General features: G+C 39.8%; 1 protein-coding gene across 1 annotated transcript; it reads right to left on the bottom strand.

Annotated features, from left to right (window-relative positions):
* Positions 1-4,400: 4,400 nt before the first annotated feature.
* atp6ap1lb (ATPase H+ transporting accessory protein 1 like b) lies at positions 4,401-17,191 on the bottom strand. The gene is made up of 7 exons (XM_075475693.1): positions 16,991-17,191; positions 9,094-9,131; positions 8,515-8,597; positions 6,813-7,051; positions 6,563-6,613; positions 6,176-6,419; positions 4,401-5,814 (listed from the first exon to the last, which is right to left on the bottom strand). Exons 1-7 carry the CDS (start codon positions 17,122-17,124, stop codon positions 5,578-5,580), a joined length of 1,026 nt encoding a protein of 341 aa, XP_075331808.1. The 5' UTR covers positions 17,125-17,191; the 3' UTR covers positions 4,401-5,577.
* Between the last annotated feature and the right edge of the window lie 1,557 nt (positions 17,192-18,748).

Below are 18,748 nucleotides of genomic sequence, written 5' to 3'. Positions count from 1 at the left end.
TGTGTGTATGCGTACCTTCTTCTCGGCATCCTCGCCAACATTTTATGTCAGCTCCTGAAATATGAGCACATTGTTTAGGCAGCATAAAAAATCTTTGGTTAAATTTCCAGCCAAACTCCTTCCAGCATTTTGACTGAGTTGTTTTGAAATTATCTTTCCATGATTCTCTCCAGGAACTATCTGTAATATTTATAATAAATTCATTCTCCCATTTTTCTTTTGCATTGCACTTCATTTTTGTCATTCTTTGTATTATTTTGTAGGCCTTCGCCAGACCACCTCCTCTTTCTACTTTTGTTTCTATTTTCTAACAAAAAAATTAAAACATAATTTGTTTCCTTCAGCCTTTTGTTGAATATAGCTCCTAACCTGTAGATATTTGAAAAAGTGTTTTTGTGGTAGACCATATCTCTCTGCAAGAGTTTGAAATGAAACTACTATGTTTTTATCAAAAACTTGTGCAAAAACGGTCAATCCTGTGTTTGCCCAAGCGTCTAAAATGCTATCATCTTTTTGTGCTTTAAAATCTGGGTCATATCTCATTTTTCTTAGCTTTACGCTTTCGCTATGAATTTTTAAATGATGGCATAATTGTCTCCAAGTCTTTGTTGTGTTTCTAATACAAAATGTGAGTAGATATTGTTTTTGTGTCACTTTTTTAAGGAAAGGTAAAGAGCCAAGTAACCCATTCGACAGTTCTTTCTCAATATTAATCCATTTTATTCCAGATTCTTCTCCCATCCAATTCATTATTGTTAGTTTTTGTGCTGCGAAATAGTACTTTTGTACATGTGGAACCCCTAAACCTCCCTCTTCTTTTGGTTGAGTTAATATCTCATATTTAATGCTATGTTTTTTGCCATTCCAGATAAAATCTGCAAATTTTTTATTCCAAGTTCTAAAAAATGTTGGTGGTACTGAAATGGAAAGTGCTTGAAATAAAAAGAGAACCTGTGGAAGCACCATCATTTTAATTGTCTCTACCCTACTATAAATTCCATCAGGGATTAAGAAGTGGAGAGAGGGCCAGTTCATTCTTGTTCACTTTTAAACAGAAAATAGCTTCATTACAGATATAGTGTTTGCTAAATAAAGAATAGCAAATGCTGCTTCTGAACAACTCATCATTGTTGTAAACTAGGCCAAATACTTAGGGCGGACTAACTGCAACTATAAAACTTTTAGTCTATTTGTCATTGATGGATCTAAATTTCATATTTATGACAGTTAATGAAAAGGTTCATATAAGGACCAGGAAAGAGAGGGAACTACAGTTTATCGAACCCACACTGACACATAGTAATGGGAAAAGCCCGGCTGTGTTTTCACGAGTCTAGAATTATACACCTGCACAAATAAAAGCAAAGTGGAGTTTAGTCGTCAACAGCATGCTGGGCCCTCTAGTTTGCATTTTTGAGAGAGAGAAAGCAACATTGTGTCATGGCAAGGTTTCCAGCTCGAAGAATGACCGAGGGCCTCGCTGTGTCGAGTTTAAATGTCCTCCTTACCCTACTTTCTACGCCCTATGATTTCTGAAATGGGCTTCAGCCCCACAGCAACACTGACCCGGATGGAAGTGGGTATCGGAAATGTACATATGTGTCGTCACACTGCAACTGAATGAGTTCCGACTGTACCTAACTGATTTCCACAAACATCCAAAAAGAGCGTTGATGGGGGTAATTAAAGACCAGATCACAAGCTCAAGCTGAGATAACATGCGATATGAACTTTACCTCAAACTTTCTTGGGTCCATTCCAATTGATGTCTATGGTGTCTTGATTGAGAGGTACTCTACAAGTATACATAAAGATATTTGGGAATTTTGAGTGCATTTTTCAGAGGATAACCTTTTTATTAGTATTCCCCGAATGTCATCTCTTTTGATAGTTGATGCTTTTGAACGGTGTAGCGACAGTGACAGCAGTCTTTAGTAGATCTTTAGTAGTCTGTTTGATCATAGGCTCAGATTCAGTCCAATCATTTAAACACATCACAGGGGATTCAACCACCAGATGTCCCCATTTTGCAATTTTAATAGCTGTAAAAAAAAAAAAAAAAAAAACATAAAAAAAGAAATCTCTTTGTTATAATTCAGTTTTTTAAAGTTTCTTCAGTGCTATCAAAGGGGCAGTGGTGGGCATGTTACACAGAAAAGTAGACATTATTAATAACTCCATTTAGGGCAGAGCAAGGCTCAGCAAAAAAAAAAGATAAATAAAATAAAATAAAAGTTCTGCCATGATGTAACATTACGCATTCCTAATAAGCATTATTAGGAAAGTGCAATAGCAATAAGGTGCTAATAGCAAAAATCACCCCCATTATATCAGTGGATTACTAATACTCATGCATTACACATACAAACCCACAAATAATGACTTAGATTATGGACTGACCTGGTGAGTATTTTCTGTACTAAATGATTGTTTGGTTTGCGAAAATTCAGTCCTCACTACTGTAACTCACTAATGTATAAAAATGACTGAATGGGAAGGCAGTAAATTTCCATATTTAGAACATGTTGGTATTTTTACATGATTCCAACAATTATCAAAATTGTTTCTTTTTGAAAAGCAATTTTAAAGACAGTTTTGGTTGACGAGTTCATAATTAAAGCTGCCAGACAAACAATGGCAAGTAAATGGCAAATTCCAAATTCCAAATGGCAAATAAGCAAGCTTATAGGCTACTGCCTGCTGCACAACTTTTACGTTACCTATAGCCATGTTGTTTGGGAGGAAGCTTGAGCTTGTAGCATCCCGCAACTACATTATTGATTTGTAAGTAAAAATTGTAATTTTTCATACCAATGATTTTAATTATTATAGGCTCATTGGAAACGCTGCTACTTGTTGTACCACTTCTTGCCACAAGAGGTCAGTATACAGTATGTCTGTGAATGACCTATCTGCAGTATTGATTCAATCATTGTCTGAAAGGTAATGCTGCAAACATAGAAACTGGCGGATGATGATAGTATCTGAGGGTAATGTGTTCTTAAAGATTGTTTTCAGCCTAAAATAAAGAGGCAAAATGGTCGGTGTAAGTCTTGCCCAGGGCAAATGCTGTATGTTAAAACATTTTATTCAGTCTCATCTTATCTCAAACGGAATTCGAATTGAAAGTAACACAGATGACATCACCAGCAGGCAAGAGATGACACAGGTTGTCTGGTTTGAGATTACACTTTCTTGCACACAGTTAAGACTTCTTAAGAGACATGCATGCGCATGATTGGATTGTACAGTTGTTGTCAGGTAAACTCCCAACCAGTCAGAGGTGCTGGTCAGAGAGAGGTGAGAGGAAAGAGCAGATGGCACTCAGGAGGGGGAAAGAGATAGCAGCAGTGCCCAGAACACTGGATTGGAAAGCTGTAACACTAAACATGATCAAAATATTTAGAACTGCATTATGCAATAAACCTCGGTGGCAGACACTGTGACTTGTTACAGTCGAAACAGCACAAATGCATTGTAATGATGGCTGCTTTCCACGCAAGGGAGTTGCTGTTTCTGTGCATGCTGTTGTCATTGTCACAGCTTCCTGGCATTCACTGGGATGGAGTCATCACCAATTCCAATTCTGTTTAATTTACTGTAACAGGTCAAAATGCTATGGTTTGATAGATTGCTCTGGCATGGAAAACCTAGATGAATGTGTAATTTGAGTGTAGCCTAATACTTAACATATAAAGACAGCAGACCTTTTCCTCAGAATACCATTTATTATTCCATCTACATCAGTAGATCATTGGACAAACTGCCTCCAATCAATTCGTAGTTTGTAGGATACATTTATGACCAAAGAACACATTTCACACTGCTACAGACTGACAGAACTGCCATATCGAATGTTAAGATATCTATTTACTGTCATGCTGAGTGTTTTGGTTTTTTTTTTTTTATCAGAAGCAATGACTTACTGATGCTGTTGCTGCTGCTAGTGTGGCTTCTGAAATAATAATGGCAACTATAAGTCCCTGTGATTGGACTGCATTCCATAGTATTGTCCATCTATGGTAAGAATTTGCACTGTAATTTACAGTTACAGATGAAACTGGACTTTACATTGTCTGGCCCAGCTTAAAACAAATAGACAATGTAACATGTCAACCCTTTGTAGAAAAAATTATAAGCATTGATACGTTAACCAATCCTTGTAGCACAGTTGCACCTATGTTTATTAGTTGTGCAGAATTTAAAGATAGTAAACAGCTATGATCGTATAGAGATCTTAATGTATCTACAGCTTTGTATATCCTTTGGGTTATGAGGATTAGCATAGTCAACCTGTACCTAATAGTATTTGATGATTACACCAAATATAAAAAAAAGACCTCAGCAGAGTGACACTTCTGTACATGAATGCATTTTTTCTTGTTTTGTACAATGGTTAGTTTTCTTTTTTTTTTTCTTTTTTTTTTTACATCGTCTCATTTTGTGTCTCACCATATGTTATGGCAACTTCTTAATCGCTTCACTTTGGCAGTCAGTTCCAGTTTTGTTGATAGAGGACCAACGGCCTCCCTTGTTCTGACAATTGACTCAGATGAGTCATTGCATCCCAAAACTCTCATTTCTGCCATGCCCTCAAACAGGCCATCGTGTGCAGCATAGTTCATTGTATAGTCTTTTATAGTCTGTTGTTAGTGCATTTGCAACTAACGGATGTTGTGCTAATTTATAGGACCCCCCCCCCCCCCAAATTTCTCTGGGTGGTCTGTAAAAGGTCATTTCACAGTTCAGTCCCAAGCAGGAGTCTTGTTCAGAGGGTGGGCGAGAGAAGCCAGAGGGTTTGAAGGGCCAGTAGTGTTGATCCATTCACTCCAGCCAGATGCTAGACCAGTGGTTCCCAACATTTCCCCTTGCATGCTCTCAAAGGCTTCTCCAGCTCCTTTCACTTTGTGCCATATCTGATTATTTTAAGCTGAAACTCCAGCAAGACCCCTCCTGATCCTTATAATTAGGAAACACTGTGCTAGCCCAGATAGACCAGCCTTTTGGGGCATGCAGCTAATAAGGCTATCTCAGTTATAAAACTGGCTGTTTGAATTTTACAGATCTTGCAACAGTATTAGACAAAGTATACTGTAATGAAAGCTTTAAAGACAATGTTCATAATGGATGCTTGTTAAATGACACTTGTGAGCCATGTAATACACACATTTAAGCTGGAGCATCTGAGTTAGCTGTATTAGCTACAGTTGCAAGCTTCTTGTTTTAACGGCTGGCTGGGGTAAAGACCTGTATGTGCTGTTACCCTTCATGGCCCCAGGGGTGCCACTGACCTTTGACATAAGGGCAATGAGACATCTCTGGGAGAGGTTTGGACATCCAAGGGAGATGCAGGTCATAAAGGAAAGAAGAAAAAGTATCCAGCCACGGTCTGCATATACTTAAAGTAGTTAAGACTTAGGTTTTCACATGAACAGGCAAAGTTGTCATTTTGTTGAACAAAGATTCAGTGGAAGATACTTTTTCACTCTTGCAGTCACTTGTTCTCCCTTTAGGCTTGCTTCTCGGGTTTCTCTTCCCCCCTCTGTTCTCCATCATCCTCCAGTTCCTCATTCTCCTTCACAGACTGTTTTTGTCTGGTAACTCTGCCTCTGGACTGCGGGGGAAGTACACAGTGGCTTTGTGCTCCTCATAGCGGTCAATATGCTTCAGGTGTACTACCATGTGCAGGGCATAGGCTAAGACGAGGAGCAGGATTAAAGATGTCACCAAGCCCATCAGGATGGCTGGCGTCAAGAAAGTAGCACAGTCACTGGCTGACGCAAACTTGTCAGACTGCACATTGAAGGCCTGGATCTGGAGGAGCAAAGAGCAAGCAGAAGATGAGATTAGGCCAAATTAAAGAGGACAACTTGCTGTTACTAGGCTTACCAAGCACAGAAACACCCGACAGATGGACAGGTTGAGACACTCTAGTAGATGGCTAAACAAATACTGTACAGACAGATTGACAGACTGCCAAACAGAAGGCAGACAGACTGACTGACTGACTGGTTGACAGCCAAACAGACCAAACACAAAACAAAATAGCTGGCATATGTACAGCCACATGCATACATATAGGAAAATAGGGAAACAAAACTATGGAGTAACAGTGAACATGCAGACATTAGGGGAGTTAAACAACAAAGGCTGTGCCCCTTGTGCAATAGTGTACCTGGAACTCAGTGAAAGTGATGTGCCAGTTTGCAGATGTGTCAGTGTGGGAGCTGGGTACTAGCAGGGTGTCATATTTGTGAAGACTGCTGACGTGCTGGCAATGGTAAGATGAAGTAGCAGGAGCGTAGACCTTGCTGGCGTTGAACGTAGCCTCCTGGGTCCAGTTGTAGTGGATGTGAACGCTGTCTAGTGTGAACCAGTTTTGACCTGCTGCCTCATAAAAGGTGTTGGACATTTGAAGCCTGTTAGACGAGACTGCAGTTAGTCACACGTATGCACTTGCAAGCGTTCTACAATTGGCCTTGATGTGATAAATGAAGGTTCTTGGGTTAGATATCCTGTCTTTTTAAGATTTTTGTTAGTAAAAAATTGATGTTCATTTTACCTGATTACTAGACCTCGCAAGTCCTCTACATCACCAAACCTTAATGAAAGCCTGTGGTGGAGCAAAACCAAACATTTTAAAATATGTCACTCAGAAGATGTAGGAAATACATAAGATTTCTAATGTTTTCTAAATATTGAGCGAAGCATTTTCTAATATAATTCTATTTCTGTCTTCTTGTCTGGGCTGTAACTATACTGTTGATGAGTGGGCTGTCTGCACAAGCAACAATTTGTTCTCCGTGACTTACGTAGCTTTGTCCTTTGTGCAGATGGAGCCTTTAGTGTCCACAGGTGAGCTAGGGTTGAAGACTCTCTCAGTCAGATCAATAAACGTATGGTTTCTGTAGCGGATTGCCAGGCGCTTTGCCTTAAACAGAATGCAAGTCTTCCCATTGTAAGACACACTGAGTGGGCCATAAGGCCCCATCAGAGACTGAAGAAGCTTCCTTTTACTGAGAGACATCCCAGGATGATGCCATTTGAAAGGCTGCAAATATATGAAAAAAAAAGGAATTTAGTTCAGGAGCAAGCAAAGTATGAGTATACTGTAGTTTTTGTATTCTTTGAATGACCTGTAGAGGGCATATAATTATTATTATTTTATTCAAAATTTTTTTTTTTTAAACATTTATGGCCTGATGATTTTTTGGCGACCTTGAAGACTTGTCAACATGCCACATCTTGTAATGAGAAACAAGGGGAGTACTGCAGTGTTTGCAAGTGTATTAGCTAATGTGAGCCAATCTGACAGTACAAAAACAATGCCTTTGTTCATGCGCATATGCCTGATGACTCAAGATGCTTTACATCTATCATCACAACGTTAACTTAACTGATATAAATACAGTTGAATAGTTCAGACACTTCAAAGAAACTACTTGCATCATCAAATTCCAGACTAGGGCAGCACCAGACTAGGAAGACATCCGATATGTGGTACTGTTCAAAATTGTGATGACAGTATGGATTCTAATATATAAACAAATACAAAAGCATATAGTATTAAGCTCAAATGTATTAATGAGAGCTGCATTCCATCTTTGCACCAGTGCATGCTGGTTGCAGATACAAAAACAGAACTGCTTCCAAGTCGAGAGTAGCCCTCATTAATACACATTTGCTTGTCCCAAAACTTAAAGTCAAAATGTCTGCTGTGAAAAATATCGATACCTCACTGCTGGTTACACAGCCACTGTAATATACATGCACATCAACGGCCTCCAAATCTTTATCCTGCATGCTAGTCTGCTTCCCTTTAATTCATGCTGTGATATTTCATTTCTTTTAAGCTTGCCACCGTGATCATAAAATGTCAGTTATGTGTAAAGTTCAGTGTTTCAGCCACCGCTTGAGCCGCAACTGCAGAAAGAGACAGTTGTGGCTGTTACACAGCACTGGTATTGCTGTGCAGCCACACAGAGACTACCCCCTGTAGCTTTTTAATCTCTTTACTTAAAGGCTTCATCTCACTGGAGGGTATTAATTTTGAATACTTGTTAAGGTGTAGCCACAGTGACCATGTGAGGATTACTGGGTTTTTTTTCAGTTAAATGGAAAGTATTTGAATAATACTTAAGCAAGTAGGTCGTGGTGACTGAGATGACGAATGCACTGTACAGTAGAGTGGAAAATGATCATTCTAGGTGTCACTCAATCTATATCGAACACATATAACTGTGTCTAGATGCATCAGTTGGGAAAGCACACTGTCGAGTTTCACTGAATCTTCAGTCACAGTGGTCCTGTATGTGGGTGGCAAAGATCTTTTACCTCTGGTGAATATGAGACCAACATTATTCCTGCATCCAAGGTCACACAGTGCGGCTGAGTGAGCATGCTCAGTTTTGTTTGTGTGCATCCCAGTGTGTTTCACCGCATGTGTATTTATGTGTGAGGGCTAAGATAGAGGCTGATGGTTGAGACAGTGAGGAAAGAACAGAGAGACTGTACCTGCAGTATTCTCCTGAGCGGGTTTTCATCCTCAGGCTTAAGAAAAACCTCTTCACTTTCTAAGCCATACTCTCCATCTTTACCTGAAACACATAACATAGTCATGACTGATTCTATCATTATTCATATGAAGCTGCTTACAATACTGCATTGCAGACTGCAACATAATCACACAAGTTCAGATGATTTCAAAGACGCTGCACACATACTGCATGCACATACACATGAAGAGCAAAGAGCTCATTGCACCTCATTGCTCAGGCTCATATCTATTTCCAGTGGTTTTGCGTCATTGTACTGACTCATCAGCAGTTTATTTCACAGTTACGCTGCTATTCAGTGTTTACAAACACTGTTTGTCTTGTTCCAGAAACATCTTTTGTCTCCATATATTTGAGGATTTTTATATATTTTTTTTATGTCTTTGTTAAAAAACTGATTAAATTACAATGCAGCAAAGATGTCTCCAGCTTTAGGAATCAAATGCGTTTGTCAGGTCTATCCAACACATCAGTGTCAAAATTACCAAGGCAGGTTTGATTGAATCAGGGCTCGTGTCACCCCAGATTTGTTACTTACGTGATGTCACTCTTGTTGCTTGATGGGAGTTATCTTTGCTGTGGAAAAAAAAAAGAAGAAACAACAAAGAGATTAATAAAAGATTCAGGAAAATGTTAGAAATGTTTCATTTTCCTGAATAATGTAACACAAAGTAAACAAGATTCATCGTTTCTGTGCTGGGAAATTATTTGTGAACAGCTACAGAAAACACACAAGGACAAAAAAACAAAAATCAGTTTATTGGTAATTTTGTACAAAATACATCTGAGAGAGTAATTAGGTATTAAAAGGAAATGTTAAGAAGGTTAATGAGGTTTGGTGAACTTGTATTTGCACAGGGCACGCCATGCGTACACCCTGGACATCACAGGGCCAACGCAGAGACAAAAAAGACAAACAACCATGCACGCTCTCACTCACTCCTACGGTCAATTTAGAATAACTAGTCAACCAAACATGCTTGTTTCGGACTGTGAGAGGAAGCCAGAATACCTGGAGAGAGCCCACATATGCACAGGGAGAACATACAAACACCGCACAGAAAGGCCCAAGATGGGACTAAAAACCAAAATCTTTTTGCTGTGAGGTGACAGTACTCGTCAATCCTCGTTCCACATTTGCACAAATATGACTTCAAGGCAGGATTAAGCAGGTATAGAAAATGGATGGATGGATGGATGGACTTCAAGACAGAGTTTTCAGAGGCAAATTCTTTCCCTTGTTTACACCACAAAATTCCCTGCTTGAAGTTTACAAATGAAAATCTAAAAATTCTGATGCACTTTTGGAACAACTTGTGTGAACTGATAAAGTGTTCCAGGAGAACCGTTTGACCTCAAAGGACAAAAGTATGTTTGGAGAAAAAGAAAAAGGTATTTTGTCATCTCTCCAACTTTGCACCTGTCTTGCAACTTTTTCACACACAAAAATCGTTTGATTGTACATTCGATTAAATACCAGAAAATAATGAGGTAAACATGATACCATCTGTAAAAGATGAGGAGGTGGGCTTCCAAAGTAGGATAACACTGGACTACCTCAACAGGTGCAAACTGAAGGTCTGGCAATGGCCCTGAATGTCCCAAACTCTTCAACTTACAAACTTTGTGCACAAACTTCAAAAGAGCATTGTGGTTGCACAGAACCAACAACCTGTTGCTGGTAGAATGAGTGGATATCCCACATCATTGACCCACATCATACACGTGTAACACAGGACAAACCCTTTCCTTGTTCTTCACATGTCTTTCCAGATGTCCTGCTCTCAGTCTCAAACTAAACCCCACATAGCCTAGACTTCTTGAGGCTAATCCTGATCCCTTTTTAACTGTCTAATCACAAACATAATGCAGCACCCCCATGGCCAGTTGTGCTTCTAGTTACGGTCCATCCAATAGACTGACAAGGTGGCCCCCGTCCTGACCTGGCCTGTTTGATCATTTGGGCTGGCTCCCTAATCCCCGCACAACAGCCAGTTATAATGAGCTTGTTAAAGGTAAACACTAATCCCTGCGGGGCTGGGAAAGACAATTAACGTTCGTTTGTCATGTCAGCAGGCATCAACTTAGTCTCTTTCTTGGCTTTGGTCATAAGTCATGTTTTGAATTTCTTCAACCCAACAAAAGCAATGTCTGCAAAGAGCTAAATTTGTCAATGCTATGCTATTACCTTTTGGGAAAAACTAAAGCTGCACTCTTATTGGAAAGACTTTTCTAAAAGATTGACTGAAGCCTAAATACTTGATAGTCAGTTGCTGTCGGTCAGTCGCATAATGTTTCTCTTAAATGAAGAACCCAGGCTCTGGTGGCAGAGCCCTTTTTACTGTAGTTAAAGTTTCTTTGAAGAACAACCGCAACCAGCGTTTCGTAATAAAATTAAATATGGCCACTATGAACACATTTGGAATTAGCAGGTTCTTTCTCTGTAGCCTTGGAAGTTACAGTTTCAGAGTAGGTCGCCAGGAATATCAGTGCCTGCAGCCTGGAGCAGTTATCTACCCGTATGGTGCAGTTTCCACCTGGGCAGTATTGTGTAGTTTGGTGCCAGATGGATTAGGATTAGCTGTAAGGCCAGGCCAGGTCCATTTGAGTCCAAATACAGAGTGACAATGGCCCTGAACAAGGTGAGAGATTAAAGAATGATGTCAAAACACTCAACAGTTTGGACAGTTCTACTTAATAATGCATCTGTACTGACCTCTGAAAACCTTTCAAGTAAATCAAAACTTGAATTAGAAATTGGATGGTTTTATACGTGGGAACAGAGGTAAGACAAATTCATGCAATCCAACACACATAGCAAATAAATGCAGACTGTTGTTTCATTGTAGTTTCAGGTCCCCCATAACACCGCTGTGTATTAATCAGGTGGTCCTTGGCAGGAAATCAAAGTGATTAGAATTAAGCCTAGATCCATTTGAACGTATAATGATGGTTGCATGATGACGTCTGTAGAATGCGAATGAGTTAGTGATCAGCGGGAAAGTACTATACTGTCGTTCCCTCCATGAAAGCTCTTCGGCCGACGTCCTGGTGTACATCTGCCAATTTCAGCGTCAGCATCATTATTGGCTAATCCAAGACTCCCCGTGACGTGTCTGCCCGTGTGCATGTGTGTTAACGTGAAAGTCCACACATCAGCCTGATTAAATACTGTGGTAAGACGTAAAAATGGCTGCACATAAATGTATGCCTGAAAATATCAATGAACTCAAGCACCAGTATAGAGAAGGGAGGATCACAATTTCTCCCACAATGATGTGAGAGTCTGACAGCATCATACAGAAAGTACAACATCAAATTTACTACAAGTTACTGCTGCTCAGATGGTTCCTGATGATGGTAATGAATTATGGAGTGTGAAAGAGAGTGAACTTACACATGACTGTATACAGTCGATGCAAATTCTTTTCTTGTATTACCCCTCCTCCCCGCCCAAAAAAAAACGACATCTAAAATTACCACTCAGGCTTAATGCAATAGTTTGTGCCCAAACTATTACCAAGGATAATTTGACAATCTGAATATATTAAATGACCATTTTTTTCTTATTTGATAGCACAGGCTTATTTCAAAATGACAGTGGCAGGATTCATTGGACTCAAATTGTGAAAGAATGGTTCAGGGAGCGTGAGGCTTCGTTTTCACACATGGATTGGCCCATACTTTGGTGGAGAAGACATTACACTGAAGCCCCATCCTCCCATCATCAAAACAAGCTCTTGGCCAAAAAAATTAATGGAAGTCTGGGGGACAATGAATGTTCTGAAATTGCATAGACTCATCGAAACAATTCCACAGCGAATGTGTGCTGTAATCAATGCTAAAGATGGTTCAACAAAATTCTTTTTTCCTTTCATTGCCCATGTAATGTTTTTCCCCCAGATAAATGCTGGGTAAGCATGGATATTAAAAAGAGCTACCAAGACCAGAACGCCTTTGGCAGCTGGGAGTTGTGACTGAAACCTCAGTAACATTGTGGATACTATGCTCAGTAATCGCTCGCATTGATATGTGTGACATTATTGATCTCATACCCCTTCTCCCCTTACGGATTTTATATCTGACATTAAAATTGAGCAGCTTCCATCAGTTACTAACAAACACACAAACTAAAGCAAATATATACGCACTTCCTCCTGTGCACCTACCGGGCCTCAGCTGGCTGATAGCAAGCACAGGACTCTGTGAGAGTGTGAGTATGTGAGTGCTAACCAAAGCTCAGCCGTTTGTTCCTGTGCCAGTTTCGCGAGGTCAGCAACCCAAGGCTGCTGCAGCCCCATCATTGGTTCAGCCTGTCACACGGTGCTAGGGTGCTGAGCAGGCCCTTTACATAATCAAAGCCTAGCCAGAGCCACTCCTTGGCGTGTCTCCGTGCTCTCCGTACATCCATAAATATGTGCACATGCCACTGTGCACACATGTACCTATGATGCATGTTACCAGTACAAGATTAACCTAAAGACGTTACAATGATGTTATTGTTAGTTGTTTTTAGATAAGTGCTGACTTTTAAATGTTAACAACAGTGCAACTCTTGGTATCTCAATCAATACATTTTCATTGGACCTCCTTTATTAAGACTACAGATGGATAGCTCATCCCTCATCTGCACCTCCGCTGTGCACAGTTGAGCAGAAAAAAAGGTGTGGTGGCTGCTCCCAAAACTTGTAAACAAGTCCTGTTTGCCTGTGTAACACAGAGTGCTGAGCAACTGCTCTTAGACACCGTAAACAAAGGATTAAGCCATCCCTAACCTTACATCTTACAGTAGTAGTATAGTGATAAGTTGAGTTCAACGTTTAACATTTTTTCTTTTTAGTTCATTGTATTATATAGTAAATAAAAATAGATCATAAGTCATTAAATTTTGGGTACCCAGCTTAGGATGAGTCAGTGTGTATCAGTTGTGTGTTTGACCAGTCATGTTTCTTCTACTCATGTTTCCCTGTTTTATTCCCAAATGACATTTTAAACCAGATAGTATGTAACCATGTACAGGATTGATTATTTTATTGGGTGATCCTGATCTTAAATTCAGTATAATTTGCTGGGAATTTTTAAAACACATTTTAATGTGAGTAATTATTAGGTAAATTGCTGTGTCCCTGATAGGACAGGAAACCTCATCTTAATCCCACTCTTGCAAGTGCTGGCCTAATAATAGATTTAATAGTGCAGATTAAGTGTCAGGTGTTTACTAAGATGCCGGTCACAAACTTGCTGCTATTTCAGTATAGCTTTGATTGCAAATTGGTCTCAAATTTGACCTCAGGTTAAGCACTCAACTCGTGAAAATCTTCCTTCTCCTCAGAAATCAAAGGGTTACGGTTAAATCACCTGAGCTGGCCTCTTAAATGCTTTCTAACACATGTTTACACCTTTGATTATTCCATTTTGACTTGACAATTTCACTGAATTTGTCTGTCAAAAAAATAAAGATTAAGTTTGAAGTTAAACGATTAATGAGTATTTCTAAGATTAGCTGTTGGTTTTATAACCTTTTAATAAATAGGGATCACGGATCAATCTTCTGAAAAAAATATTATACTCGGCCCTACCGTCTTTTGTGTCTAGACTGTAGTGTAAAGACTGTAGTTATAGTTATTTCAATATGCAAATAATGCTAACATTATCTATTGGTTTTTTCACCTTAAATCTTTCTTTAAATAGACATCAGTGAATAATCTTCAACAACAAATACCATACCTTGACCTGTAATCTGAGTCTATGTTTGACAGCGTTAAACAGTTTTAAGAGATACTAAAGCGCTTGTCGATTATGTAATGTATTGGATGTAGCTGTTGCGACATAAACATTGATGCTGATTTAAGAAAACAGAGCAAAGGTGCATGCAAGAGTAAGTGTGCACTTGGTGTTTTGAAATCCATAATTTCAAATTATTATTGGTAGCTTGAGAGTGGCTTAGTGTTAATATGAGAAGACACATTTTTCCCCTGCTGTTGTTCAGAGCCCCATTCAGTCATTAGGAGCTTTTCACCAGATAGTCAATGTAAATAATGCCATCTAAGTGTGTTCAGAACTGGATGATACCTGATTGGCTTTAATTATTAGTTTTAATTCGACATGTGATTGATAACTGAATGGACTTAGGTCCCATTAAGGGTCTCGATAAACAGTAGGAAATGAAAAAAAAAGACAAACAAATTTTTAAAAAAAGGGCACGAACAGCATCAACATTTATTTTTGTTGTTGTTGTTGATTTTCCACAAGCAACGACAAGCTGCAGCCACAAAATCTCCACTTGCAGTAGAGTTCCCCCCATGTTATGTCTCTGCTGTTGATGGATTCCGTCCAGTTGGGTGAAGAAGTCATTTCCAAAATTACAGCTTAGCCTCTAATCTGTATTCACATTTTAACGTCATTCATTTTCATAGGAAAATGTATTATGCTTGGAATGTTTTACGATCATTTGCAAATTGTAAACTTGTTTTAATTCATCACTTTTATTTGTTTGCCTGTTTAGCTTAACCGATGCAGACTTGATGCAACATATGTATGCTAATACTTTTAGCCTGAAAGCACTTTGAATCACCTTGTTGTTAAATTGTGCAATACAAATAAATTTGCCTTGCCTTGATAAAAATGTGAGCGCTGCAACATAGCTTTCAAGACACACAGAGAATTGTTATTACCATTTTTACATGAATATAAAGGCAAAGTCAATGATCCACAATAGGCTTTAACCTTTCTTGACAGAGATAAACTAAGTATAAAAGCTTTAAATTGGTTACATCAGTAAAATTTACTCAGAAAATATTCATAAACATACCTCGGACATATTTTTCTGGATACCTTTCATTAATATAAAGAAAAATGTAATAAATCGCAACATTTTACTCATCACAATTTTCCAAAAAGGGTTTTGTGAAGTGTATTTTTGTTGGCTGAAATGTTACTTTGGCCATTTTGCTATTGTATCTTGAAATGTATTTTTCCTTTTGTTGTTTTTTTGTCTTTTATACCTTAATATCACCAAAGCTATCAATATTCATCCACTTCCATATTGTATTGAAAGAACCCCACAAGATCTAACAGAGGAAATCTGGTTACTGGCTGTTATCTTCCAGTTTCCTGCAACACAAAGCCTATCAGCAGTAGAGTCTTCTGTCTCACTGCACCTTCTATATTTCCAGTGAATGTTCCTCCAAGGCTTCTGATATTGAAGGCATGAACGTTTGCTATTATATAACAACATATTTGAGTGAGTCAGAGCTGGAAATGAGAGCGGTGACTGGTGACTGGCTCCGTTGCAGAGTTACATACAAAGTTTGATCCGGCGAATATAGGCTCAAAACCGCTGGATAAATTAATGTAGCCCTTTCTCTGTCAGAGAGACTGTGGTCAAAAGTGAAAAGCAGGGATCTGTCTGGATTTTAAAAAACTTTAACTGAGTTGAAATAGCAAACCCATAAGAATTTATGCTTTTAATTTTTTAAGCCAAGTTACTGGTGACCAAAACTTGAGAACAAGCGGGCAGATAAGATAAAGATGTGCAATAAATGAAGGGATGACTGCAATACTATATTTCTAATGCTACTAATACTAGGTACTAATACTTCCTCCTCTTCCAAAGTGTATCAGTGTTCAGTGACAATTAAATTCCTGACAACAAATAATCAGCATTCAATCAGCAACTGCAGCATGTTATGGATTTGGAGCGTATGCGCAGAGAGGATTCTGTGAGCCATCAAGCATGGCATAGTTTCAAGAACCTTACATGGCTTTGGCACAATATTATAGGTCTTTGCTGTGATGTCTCTGTAAGCAGGCAGGAACACAGTGCTAAAGACCCTGGCTGCCTGCTCGGTCCTGCCACTGTAACACTGCTGTGAGTCCTGAATATTTTATCTAGATTTGACCGGCAACACGGCATGGGCTTCAAACAGACAATGCCAGCTAAAATTCCCTTCTAATGACTGCATCAGTAAACAGACACCAACAGACAATCCTTAAAGCATCTTCTCCATTCCTTCTCCCATCCTTGTTTACCTTCCCTCCGTGCTGCTCGCCTTTCTTCTCTCCTCATTCCTTTCTTCCTTTTCTACACCCTTCCTATAGGCCCACTGCTCCAGCCTTATTTAGTTCCCTCTTGCCAGACCAGCACTACTGTACAGAGACAACAGCCCCGTCCATGATCGATGAGCAGCGACTGATGCGGTCCCCAATACTGAAACAAACAAAGCCTTGCAGCTCAACCCTTTGACACATCAACACTACCTACAATACCATTCTCAGAAACACCCAAGGTGAGCTGGAAAGCAGGGAAGTGTGGCAAAGGAGGGAAAAAAAGTCCCCATAGAGAGCACATCAGCATCCCTGCATGCATCTCCCCGTAGCCCCCAACCCCCCACCCCTTCCCCTCTCTCCCCTATAGCCCTTCTCTGTTCATTTACCTTCTATCCAGAATCTCAGGCACTCCATCATAGATAAGTCCAGGCTGAAATTCTTCCTCAGAGAAGGAGAGCCCAGGCCGGCTGAGAACAGACAGCAAGGCGAGGGAGCAGAGGAGGAATGCGTGTGCAGCCATTGAGACAATGAGAGGAGACTGCCGCTGGTTGAGCACCGCTTCATAATCTGCACTTCGAGCAGCGCCTGAGTCCCAGCTCCTCTGACTGGCAGCCACTATGGCCAATCAGCAGCGAGCATTGCCGATTAGTGTGCGTCACAGTCCTCTCACTGCGCCCTCCCTCCTCCTCTCCACTTCTCCCCTTCTCACCCTACTCCCTTCCCTGTCATCCTGAGTCTGCTCACCCTCCCTCATCCACTCGTGCTGCTCTCTACACTCTCTTCTGTTTCATGCACACATAGCTGCAGGTAGGCCCTGAGCATGGACAGAAGCTTGTTCATTTACTAGAACATCGTATTATACCTATAGTACCCACAAATAAATAGCCTAACTCACGGGTTGTTTTCATGAGACAACACACGCCTGTGGCACACAAACGACCCAGAACCACAATAGTAGGCTTACACAGACAGACTCATACCACTGTGGAAAATCACCTGGGAATGTCAAGGTCAGGTGAGCAAGAGCTGGATGGGACAATGTTTACATGTATTTAGGTGGCTGGAGGAAAAAGAAAAACAGAGAAATGACTGCATGACCTAGATCTCTAGAGCGCTGCCACAGTAGCAGAATTAATGCATTCGATGTGTTGTGAGCACTGAAAGGCCCCCTGGCATAGGAAATTGTCCACTGAGGCTGCAAATATGGATGACATAAGCAGCTGAGCAGCCGTGGGATAAGACGAGAATGAGGGTCCATCCCTGACAATCCTGATGGCTGATCCCATCTCCTCCTCATTATTTAGCCTCTGCGCCGCCTCCGGATCTATGTACAACCTTTCATATCTGTTATTCTCATGTCCGATGAGTTTCAGAACAGGGTTCTTAGAGTGGTTATATAACTAAATATTGTGACCTATTATCATGGTAGGTTTTCACATTGATGCGTTATAATGAGTCAAAAAAATAGTGACTGTATCTAAAGTAGCTTCATCTGTCTTTTTCTTAAGTGGTTCAGTCTTCGCTACAGTGATTAAGTAGTTCAGTGTCATCACCAAAATGTTCTGAAATTAAAATGTTTTTATAAATCTTATAAAAAAATGTTATGCCGAAAATTAATTTTTCATCAGAGATCACAATATTGATTCCTAGCTGGTTTTTTCTCCATGTCTACTCTTTGATTTTAAATCACAACTCTCTGGAAGGGAGCATTTAGGCAAGGCAAGGCAAGTTTATTTGTATAGCACAATTCAACTACAAGGCAATTCAAAGTGCTTTACAGAGACATTAAAACAGTAGAAATAAAAAGTATGATTTAAATTTTAAATAAAAAAGAGATAAAATCAGATAAAATCAGTAGTTAAAATGTGATTAAGTTTTGAACTTCATTCAAACGCAGCTGAAAATAGGCGCATCTTCAACCTGGACTTAAATACACTGAGTGTTTCAGCTGATCTGAGGCTTTCTGGGAGTTTGTTCCAGACATGTGGAGCATAGAAGCTGAATGCAGCTTCTCCACTTCTGGTTCTAACTCTGGGAACTGATAGAAGACCAGATCCAGATGAGCTGAGGGGTCTGGAAGGTTCATACTGGGTCAGGAGGTCACTGATGTATTTTGGTCCGAGACCATTCAGAGCTTTATAGAC

Source organism: Odontesthes bonariensis, chromosome 10 (genome assembly GCF_027942865.1).
Source record: "Odontesthes bonariensis isolate fOdoBon6 chromosome 10, fOdoBon6.hap1, whole genome shotgun sequence".
Taxonomy (NCBI): domain Eukaryota; kingdom Metazoa; phylum Chordata; class Actinopteri; order Atheriniformes; family Atherinopsidae; genus Odontesthes; species Odontesthes bonariensis.
This window is presented reverse-complemented; position numbering and strand designations above follow the sequence as displayed.

Bases quoted from the DNA above. Each gene is read 5' to 3' on its own strand.
- atp6ap1lb (XM_075475693.1), bottom strand. From the start codon at position 17,124: ATGGCTGCACACGCATTCCTCCTCTGCTCCCTCGCCTTGCTGTCTGTT. The intron at 9,132-16,990 runs GTAAATGAACAG...TTTTTTCCACAG, and splicing joins CCTGAGATTCTGGATAGAAG to CAAAGATAACTCCCATCAAG. The intron at 8,598-9,093 runs GTAAGTAACAAA...TATGTGTTTCAG, and splicing joins AGCAACAAGAGTGACATCAC to GTAAAGATGGAGAGTATGGC.